Source organism: Antedon bifida, chromosome 6 (genome assembly GCF_963402885.1).
Source record: "Antedon bifida chromosome 6, ecAntBifi1.1, whole genome shotgun sequence".
NCBI classification, from domain to species: Eukaryota; Metazoa; Echinodermata; class Crinoidea; order Comatulida; family Antedonidae; genus Antedon; species Antedon bifida.
The window spans coordinates 5,000,178-5,011,243 of record NC_136231.1 but is presented as its reverse complement, the minus strand read 5'-3'; the positions used below and the strand labels follow the sequence as shown (position 1 = coordinate 5,011,243).

The window sequence follows — 11,066 nt, the reverse complement described above, 5'->3', positions numbered from 1 at the left end:
GACTGGTTAGAGCCTATATATTGTTGATCTGTCACGAGATTCGTAAATTCACGAGACGTTATTTCTTCAGTACTCCTCCTTTTGTGTCTAAAATTTATTTGTATTTTAACAATTAACATTGAGTAGGTCTTAAAGTAGTTAAAGTTAAACGTATATCACGTTGAAGATCCCTACATTGGTATCAACTAGGCCTATTTTAAATCCCATCCTAGGCCTAGGCCTAATTCGCCTTTACTTTTGCCTTCTGGTAGGGTTGGGACAGGGCCCTGTGGCTTCGGTTGGTTTGTAAATCTACCTACCACTAGGCCTAGAGTGATTCAACGTTTGCCTTTGTTATTGTGATCGTTTATATATACACATTCAAACAAAGTTGAATGATGTCTCAAGTAAGTCATACTTTATTTATTTAAAAACATATTTGTTACAAATTACATCAATCAATAATAATATTATTAATAATATTAATATTGTTATTGACATTTTTAATGCAAATAATTGGCCTATTAATTAGATTGGATGATGAAAGAAAACATCATCAGTCATTCATTATAAACATATGGTCTGAGAACAACATTATTGTAATATACATGCCTACTTATATATAAATATATGCATTGTGCACACATTATAATTAAATTAGCATTAATTTATTAATTTTGATTGTTTTACAGGAAATAAAAAAATATTTTCATATGCTCATGGAGACGTAAGTAAAACTTTGAAGGGGAATATTTTGTTCTCATCATTTTAGTCTACGTATCACCAACTCTATCCTTTACTGATGATACTGTTATTAAGTATTGACATTCTATTGATATTCTTTTAATTTTATAGAGTGGATGGCCTTGATGCCATAGTCGTTTCAGATGGAGACGGTGTTCCAGTTCTTAAAGGTACAAACTTTAGTTTGTTGGTTATGACAATCAGAATTCACCTTTTCGCTACCAAATGCAGCTCCCGAACTGCTCATTCACTATACTAAGTACCCTTTTTTTCCTTTTAGTTGCATATGAAAGTACACCAGAACTGGCACTGCGACCAAGCTTCTTGTCCACATTTGGGTTGGCTAGTGGTCAAGCGAGCAAGCTAGGTCTAGGCAAAAATACAACCATCATAAGTACATACCAAAATCACCAGGTAAGTAGTAATTCAAATCCTTGGGCTGGCCCAAAATGTGTTTTAAAAATTAATTTGACTTTATACTGTATTCAATACTTTGTACTTACTGTATATTATCATTTCCAAATAGACACGACCTGAACAAACAACAGCAAAAGATTTAAATTTTTCGTGCAGTGAAACAAATGCACTTATTTGACTATATTTTTAGATTGTAGAGCAGGAATAATTATTCTGGCATTGTAGCTTTATTTAAACATTCTTTGTTGTCCATCGGAGTCACATTAACCAGTTCTGCGTTTCTTTGCGAAAAAATACACCAGTTAAAATTTGATAATTCCCTGATGGTAATAAATCGGATGCATTAGAGTTAAATCAAAGTTAACAACACAGAGGTATAGTCAACCGATCAAATACAGTGGATGTAACTTAGATATGATTCAAATCAACTTAAGCATGTCATAGAATGACTTTAACTCTAATGACATTCTTTATTTGCTTGTTCTTGATAAAACTTACAGCTGGCTTTGTTAATGGGATACTGTACAAGCCCAGAACACCTGTTTTGACGTGTAAGCATTGATTTGATTTGCTCCTTTTTTTCAGGTCATAATGTTCAACAAGCTTCCTATTGTAATTACATTAATAGCAAGGTTAGATGCAAATTGTGGTGAGTTTAATTCTTTTTTGGAAACAATTCCTTAAATATGCAAAATAACTTTGTTTTTATTTTAAAGCATAATTGTCAAAATAAAAGAAAAAATGTTTTCAAAGACCCAAATTGAATCTGGTCTTGTGAAGTGCCAAGAACCGTTTTCAAATCTCTTTTGAGGAAGCAATTTTAGCTGAGGTCTCAATTTAATAATACATCACCTCTTAATATTCAGGAAAATTTGACTTATTTGACTTACAATGGGATTATTTACAAGACCAATTTTGAAACAGCTAAATTATATGAATCTTACATGATACCAGTGATTAACAGAAAGAAATAACATCTTAGTCTATTTATAAAAATCTATAAACCGACAATAGCCCTTTCTCCTCGAAAAGAAATGATGATGGTGGCTTGTGGAGAGGCTCCCACTTGAGGCATACCATTTGTGGGGAGGGGTGTTCAATGAAAATTTCTACTTTTCGAGGTATATCTCGCTCTTCAAGGAGAAAGTGCTATTGTCGGTTTATCCAGGTAAGCTAGCACTCTTAGACTACCAACACCACTGTTGGTTTGTGTAATCCATGTATTGGTTTAAAACATATTGCTTGTGGGGTTTACAGTATGCGGTATACTATAGAAAGAAAGTTTTTAAAACAAAATTGTACTTTTGATTGTGTTATATACAAGTCATGTCAAATTCTCATTTATGGACTTTCTCGGACAGGGCCCAATTGGGCAGTAAACCATTGAATGCAGTACTAAATACCAATTTATTGAGAAAGAATTATGTATAATGTAGGGCAGGTCAATTTAAAAAGACCCATGCAACCTGTATTGTCTATCGATTTCAGGAACTTAGAATGGAATGGATAACTACTTTTGTTAAATGTTCATAAGGATATTGAAAAACTACTAACTTACTTTTCCTGTCTGTGTAGAGAATCTGCCACTATTGTAGTATCAGTTCAAAATGTAACATTGAATGTCTGTTTATGTACTTATTTGTGCAGTGTTTACCAACGTGTCCCACATTAGTGTTCCACATTATTCGGCTAGTACTAATAAAAGCAAGCAGACACTCTAAAGGGAATATCCAACACACTAACAAAAATACATGAAAGAATCAACTGAAATTTGACTCTGGGAATTGCAATTTTTTCTACCTTTTAGCTATACACCAGGGCATGATAAAATATATGAAAATATGTAGTTTGAATAAACATGTCAATATACACTGTATATTGTACTAAATATGAGGTTATTTATGCATTGCACTATGTGTAATAATGGTTTAGCATGTGTATGTATTGCCAATTTCCTCTAATGATGAACAGTACAGAAAGTATATTGGTGTTTTTTTCATTCACCATTTATGTTTGTTGAATTCATACTTAGACACAATGTAATATTAAATCATGGTTTATCACTTCACACTCATCACCGATATTAAATTGGTTACGTTTAAATTTCTTAATGCCCCCATTTTTCACCAGGTATGCTACTAGCTCTGGAGTCATCATTTGATGAGGTCTTACAGGAGTTAAAGACTGCTGTTGATGTACCAACAAACGGTTGAGGTCAAATGAACTGGATAGTGTGAATAAAATACTATTATTCTGAAGTGTGTACAGTGTACTAATTTTTTTATGAGAGGAGTTATACATGTTTCATTATTCTGTTTAATCGAGATTAACTCACAATACAGAATATTTATTAGCATGTTGTCTATGCTTTTTGTATTATTGCATTCCTACAATACAGAAAAGGATATTCATTCTATTTGAAGATCGATAATGCATTTACATTTTCCTTTTTTTCTCTTTTTCTTTTTTTGATTATTTTGTATTTTATGGTATGTTTATTACAATTGGAAAAAGAACAAAATTGTTTTATTTCTTTTGACAAAATTACAATAAAATTAATTGATTGATATGTGAATAGATAGGTATAGAGCAAGAGTGCAGTACCACGATTACAAACTCATAAACACATAGAACAAGACCAGTGCTGGAACCCATCCTCTACCCAGGAAAGATTGAAATTAGTAATTCCACTCTTCCTTGTTCTACCGACTTTATGATAATTATTGTGGAGTTGAAAAGGCTGGAAAATTCCTATGTTGCTGATACACAGTATAATTATGTAAACCTTAATCCAAGTGTATATACTGTACTGGTAACTCAAAGAAACTGATTTTCCATGTAAATTATATTGTTAAAGTAAATACAAAGATTTCAATCTTCTAAAATAACTAGAATTTAGAGGAATAAAACTATATTATACTATACAGTACTATGTTTCATTATGTTTGTGTTTGAGGTTTGTACCTAATTGTCCATGTGATGACAGCCTTTTGTATTCAAACGCAAGTGGTATGCATGTATGGTTTCATGTATGTAGTAATCTGAATATTCGGGTTCGAATCTTATATTTCGCAAACGTCGTTGGAGTTTTTATTTCATCTGAAATTATTCATTGGATCTTTTCTTCTATAGTGAATATAGTTTTTAGAATATACGTTTTTATGTCAATTTGTGTATATAATATCATTTAATTGCTTATGTATATTGACATTTGTGTGTTACATAACGTAAATAAAAAAGGTCAAAATAGTGTTAAGTACGCTCGGAAACTAAGTTCCACCTCTTTAACTGTACTTTACATAGTATCAGGTTGCACTAAATGCTTATAGCGCCACCTTGTAATATAAATCGCAGCGAATACTACAGTATTAAGAGCGAAATAATATTATTAATAAGTTTATATATTTCACAATATTTAAGTTTAAAGGTTAATACAAAGTAGAAAAACATTTGATTTGAAAATACATGTGTGTGAATAGCAAGATAGCGGGTAAGGGTAATTAAACACATTCGATTTCTCAAGGTACTTTGTAAACTAACATTTAACAAATATTAATTGTTTTGTGATCTAAGTAAACAACGTGTCAAAAACTAAATTGATTTTTGGGAAACATTTATATAGTTCGATATTAAAGATGATGTCAGAAAACTTACCGCACAACTTGCATACACTGATAAGAGTAAACAACGTGTCGTGAAATTGATATTGGGGAAACATTAATTATGTAGATACCAATTTTCCGAAATTTCAGAAATCAACCGTACAACTTACATACACTTTATATTAAGTAGGCCTAACTGACTGAAACAGTTTGTTTCCTATGAAGGAAGGGTTAATATTAAGTACTGTACAGTAGATGTCCTATCATTAAAGTGTGCCCATAATGTGGGTATCCCCCGTCTAGGGCTTGGCCGTGTGTTAACACAATTAAACACGTGAATTTCGGGTTTTATAAGACATGGCATGACTGTTAATGTTATTAAAATCATATCGCATAGTCTGAAAACTGAGCACAAGTTTGAGAACAATTCATAGCAACTCATTACACACAACAGCTCACACTTACAACATGATTGATGATTGTCTTGACATTTCACTATCTTAACACACTTGGCGGTTTAAGAATGATTAGTTTTTTTTTTCATAACCCACACAATCTTTAAAAACAATTAAATATTAAAGCTATCAAAATGTAAATGTGACATTTGGAAACTAATTGCGTGAAGGTTAGAGCTGTTTTTTATTCGATAAAAATTGCATTTGGCGGGTGTTCAGCAGTAATTACTGGTTCGTAAACTTGAACTGTATTAAATGTGGGTGTGTAAAATTGCGTACCGTAACTATTCGAGGCCCTGGAGTAAAGGGGTGATTATGTCCCTTGATTAATTCAAGCATTGGCGTGGTGGAGTTTTAATTTAGGCTTACAATAAAAACAATGTTATCCACAAAAACCTTCTGAGGTACAACAAAATTGATGTTTGGCAGGCAACTTGTTGAAGTACAATTAATTTTAATTATAAAGCAGTAGGCCAATAAATCGGTTTTTTTTGGCAAGATGATGGAAACTATATCACAGGCCTATATCCATATTTTGTAAATTTTACTAGCTGTATGCATTGTCTGTTCTTGTCTCTTTCAAAATAAGGAATTATGTGCTGTGTTTTTCTCTGTAAACAAAATGACATTGTAAATTTTAAGGAACATCGTAGGCCTATAGTAGAAAACTTTCAACAGAAAGTAATAAAAACACAATACGCTAATTTCTGGTCATTAATTTCATTTCCTTATTTATTCGGTGTATTTCAATATATAGGCCTACATAACAAAAAAACTGAAATTGGGGAGACCAGGGTCAACCTAAGTGAACTTAATCACTGTAGCTGAGCCGGTTGACCCAACCCCAAAGTCAGTTTACACATAAAAGACACAGAATACAATTTAAGCCAACTAGCCTACTTTTTCTTCATTTTAGTTAGATAAATGATATACATTCACTTGGTACGTGGTGTCCGGCATCTTCTGATTCACATGCGAGTTGTTTTTTCCTTTACATCGTCAACCCCAACAAGATTACTATCTGAATGATGCGTATACTTTTGAACTTCCGCTGGCTCTAAAAGGCGTAATCTTTATAACCAGTTTTCACATTTTTCAGTTACACTTCCTCTTTTTAACGCATAGCTTAAGCAACATGCAAAAAAACGACGTGTTATTATAGATGACATATTATTGGCAACATGGGTAAAGTAGTTTGCACGAATTGTCTATAAAAATAAAGTATTGTGTGACTATACTAAAGTATCGCTGCCGTAAAATCGTGTCTTAAACACGGTTAACGTATGTAGTTTGTTAAACAAAGGCACAGTTATCATTCATGTTTAACAGCAAAGTGATATTACCTATACATTACCTCATCAATACGGTATATTATAGGGCCTATTGCAAAAAGACATAGCCGACAAGACCTATATCCTTATTTTTAAATGTGCTATAAAACATACCTTCAACCTAATTATGACAGGTTCGAACTATGATTAGAGCTAGGAAATATTTGCATAAAAATACATATTTGAAAAAGGTATACACACTTCAATTCCACACACGTTCCCATGATCAATATGACCTTAGAAAAAATTTGACGTATAGGCCTACTGTAGTACATTATAAATCAGTTAGATGATTGTAGTATTTGATTATTGCATCATTAGTACGTGCATTAGGCCTAATTTCTTCAAAGCCTGTCGAATCTATTATTTGACAAATTTGAGTGAATCCGATAAGTCCGATTCGAACGTTGACTGATGCTGTCAAAGGAAAAGGGTAGTCACGTTTCAGACCTGTATTTTACTTCTAGAATCAGCTTGTTAAATGTCAGCCTTACATGTATGTAGTGACATGACAGCCTTATTAAGTTTTCTAGAGCACAATGTAACAGTGTAGTGTCACTCATTTTTTTTACACGATAATCTAAACAATATACTACTATAATGCTCGGTTAAAAACGTTGTGCCCTCCTAAACTATTTCAAATCGCGATGGTTTGAAGCATAGGGTAATTCTCCATGCTTGAACTGAGACTTGTGGTAGGCCGATGTTTTTAGTGCCTGTGTATGATTTGTTGGTTTCATTTGACATCAATTTAATGTTAATTGTCTGATAAACAAATAAATGATTTCATATTATTTACTACCGTATGTTAGCCCCTAAATTTAAATCATTTTGAACATTATCTGTAAAGCCTATTGAATGATAGTGAAAATATTCTGATGAGGAGGTATCTGAGGATTGGTCACGGGGACTTTCAACGCCTTCACGAATTATGTCGATACAAAACATAACATCCATCTGTTTCTTCAAAAGCTTAACACCCAGAAACGAATTTACAAATGATGGGCTGACGGCTGATGATATCCCAGTCAAAGGGGGCATGAACCCATTTCCACACCTTTTCGACATGGTCATTCAGACATTTAATTCGCACACCGCTTCAATTAACTGAACCCTCTGCCGTTGACGAAATGTAAACAACGCATCATCAGCCCCCAAGCAAACTTGTCCATTCGTAAAATTTGTATATTTTCAACAGAATGGTAACAGTTATAATCACAAACAGTGATAACAAAGACAAAGTACATGTTGCCTCTTCTCAGATCAGCACACATTCATCCCCGTCCCGCGCGGCTTTGTTCGGCTCTCGCGTGTGCCTGTTGTGCTTAGCGTTACTTTTTAAACACGCTTGATTTACTTATGTTTATTAAGTCGATCGTAAGACGTTACTAATGATCTTTTACGAATCTCAATTAAGTAATCGATAATTGTATGTTTGGGCACGCGTATGTGGTTTGCTAATAACCCCGGTGGAAAAGTAAAAGACATCGCTTTAGAGAATTTAGAAACATGAACATATATCGAAGCTTTTTTGTTTCCTATTCAGTTAAACACATTAAATATGATATAATGTCACATCATGGACCTGGTCACATTGACTGTCATCATCCATCCATACTCGTGTCACAGAAATAACACGAAGGAAATACCTTGAGAAAAATCCACGCAAATCCACAGATAATCTAGTTTTATCATAAACATTATAAGGAGCGGATAAAAGTTAACCGAATGGGCATATCCTATAACTTGTTTCTTGTCTATAACACCTTGAAGTGGGAACGAGCAATATACATAATACAGTCTATATCAACTTATAAAAACATACAATAAGTGTGCTTAATTACATTTGGTTTGAAGAGGTTTGAACATTGTTGGTAGAGTGTTTATGAGCCAAATTAATTATTACGTCATTACGCATGTGGTTCTTTGATTAATTCAGTCTTAAAACGTTTCAGAATATACGGATACATTTGATTAAAGTTTAAAAAAAGGAAAATAAAATTAGAGAACCGGTACTTTTTTCCACCTATGTATATAGAATTCAATATGCTTATCGTAATATGTTTAAAACTCCACAATGAATGAGTAAAATCGAATGACTTATGTTGCTGAATGTACGGTATCACACTTGTAGCGCTGCAATACAATGTAGGATAGTATTCCCAGGGTTCAATTAATTTACTTTTTATTTAGTTGATTTGCTGGATTTCCTTTCGTTTTCTCCAGCAAGCAGGATTGCGTGACTCTTGCGCAATTTTGACCGTTTATGTGATGTATAGCTTCGAGTCGGCCTACAGTATTCGTCTAGTAGGTTAGAGACGGCGATTCAGAGCTTAATATTGGTAAACAAAAATTTAAAACACAGGCCACTTGAGAATTGGGGGAAGTCTAGCTTTGAGTTGCTTAAACAGAAATCGCTTGAAAGCTTGGTAATTTAATATAAATTGTATAGTGACACTGTAGTATAGAATTTGCCTATGATTAGTGGATAAATTATAGACTACAGTGCCGAGTCGTTTCCTAAAAGTATCAGCCGATTCTCGCACGGTAATAGGCCTATAATATTCTTGGCTTGACAAGAGTGGGAAGCTAGAGTATACTAAACATTCAGGCAGACAACTAACAACATAACGTATTTTGCAATGTTTAGTGAGGGACCAGTGTACTCAGTAGATAAGAGACTACAGATTCTTATGTATTCGCTCATTTTGGTCAAAATCAATTTCAATAGCAATATAAAAAAAGATTACAATCAATACAGTAAAAATGGTATTAAAAGATAAAAAAAAAATATTTAAAATTGAAAGATAAAAGTAGGATTCTGAAGAATAAAATGTGCGGTTACTGAAGAAATAATCATGTGTACTCTTAATCTTATGATAAATTTATTGATAGAGTGTTTGACCATGAACGTTTTCACCCGATTATGGAAACACCCACTTTCAGCTATGTTTTTTAATGGAAATACCTTGTTTTTTGGCCCAAACCCATGTTCTTTTATCCGTGACAAAAGGCCTACCAAGGTTATTTCTAAGTTCTGTGCTAAATTGCCTGCCAATTTTGAGCAGCTAACCAACCGCACTATAAGCCCAATCTGTTGTCATAAACGCAACAAATGATATAATTTACTAGCTTGTTAAACAAAAGTGAAATTTTTAACGCAACATTTGATAATTTTTATGCTTCGCTGATCACGGCGCCTTTTGCCGTTGTCCACTCACAAAACGTGTCTTGTACTCACGCGTGCCGCTGTAAACTCATTTTACCTTCACCATGGACTTATAAATAAGAAAAAAATATTAATATCTAATATATATATCTGATTTATAGGTCCATGCCTTCACGATCAAACATTAAATAGAAATGTAGCTTTGTTTTCTTTTATTTATAGTTTATGTTTTTTTTTGTATTCGTATTTAATGTTATATTTTGGGGTGGGTCAAACTTAAAGTCTTTTTGACTTATATGACCCTCCCCCCACATGATTACTTTTTGTATTTATTATCCTGTATGTTATTGTGTATTGTGCTTGTAATAATACCATATTTCTTGCATTTTAATAATTAAACTACAACTACAATTGCAGCCCTATAAATTAGCATTCGTCCATTTACGAATGACCCACGATTCGACAAATGTAGGGCCTATACCAATATCCTACTAACAAATAATTATTAAATTCTATAAGTTAAATACAATTAGAATTCGTATTACAAGTATCTACTTACATTTCAGACTGTACCTTGCATTTAATTATTAATTCTCACACATGTCCATGCATTAGCTGTCTTGTTGTAATGTTTAGAAAACAACAATGTTTATTATTTACCAAATTTGAGCATAAAAATAAAAGTTTTGAATGAGTTGGCCTTTGCCTATAGGGCTAAGAGTAAAGCTATGTCTATACTATCAAACTAGTTTGACAAAAAAAGTGTGATGTGCCCAAATCTGGTAGTGATATTCTTTAATATGGTATAGTAGTGATATGACATCATCATGTCCATATATGGGAACATCACACTTTTTTGTCACATAAAGTTTAATGTTAATGTTTGATGTTTGTAATATTTTCTTATGGTAGCCTACATAGCTGCTGCAGCTATAATCCATTACCTAAAACACTGCAAAAAGTCATGGGTCTAGCTTACATTAAAACAATGGAATTAACATTTTTTTTTCATACATCGTTTTTTTTTCATCACATAAGGCAATACAGTTGAATTTAATGTTGGTTGTCATATACTACGGTATTTAAAATTGACGAATTGCTGAAGGTTAACATTAATCAGTACAATATTCGAACAATTGATTTTATTACCTTGAATTATATAAATGTTATGTCTCCTAAAGGCAAAACGTACATATATAGTAATAATTATTATATCATGATTTAACCATAGGACAGCAGCCAATTTGCGCGTTTTAGTCAACTTGAATTTATGGTTCTGGACAGGCTATAGAGTATACGAGTGTGACTAATGAAACGTGTTGTAAAGAACACAAAACATAACATCCCTATGCGAATAAACGTGACACAA

General features: G+C 32.8%; 1 protein-coding gene across 1 annotated transcript; it reads left to right on the top strand.

Moving 5' to 3' along the window:
- The first annotated feature begins 59 nt into the window (after positions 1–59).
- On the top strand, positions 60–3,795 carry LOC144844385 (ragulator complex protein LAMTOR3-B-like). Its single transcript, XM_078701276.1, has 6 exons — positions 60–386; positions 672–706; positions 835–893; positions 1,004–1,137; positions 1,726–1,789; positions 3,271–3,795. The coding sequence occupies exons 1-6, from the start codon at positions 375–377 to the stop codon at positions 3,351–3,353; spliced, it is 387 nt and encodes a 128-aa protein (XP_078557402.1). The 5' UTR covers positions 60–374; the 3' UTR covers positions 3,354–3,795.
- The last annotated feature ends 7,271 nt before the right edge of the window (positions 3,796–11,066 follow it).

What these genes read in the sequence shown, in the direction of transcription:
- LOC144844385 (XM_078701276.1), top strand. An exon ending in TTTCATATGCTCATGGAGAC is followed by an intron (nt 707 to 834) that starts GTAAGTAAAACT and finishes TTAATTTTATAG; the next exon opens with AGTGGATGGCCTTGATGCCA. An exon ending in AAGGTTAGATGCAAATTGTG is followed by an intron (nt 1,790 to 3,270) that starts GTGAGTTTAATT and finishes ATTTTTCACCAG; the next exon opens with GTATGCTACTAGCTCTGGAG.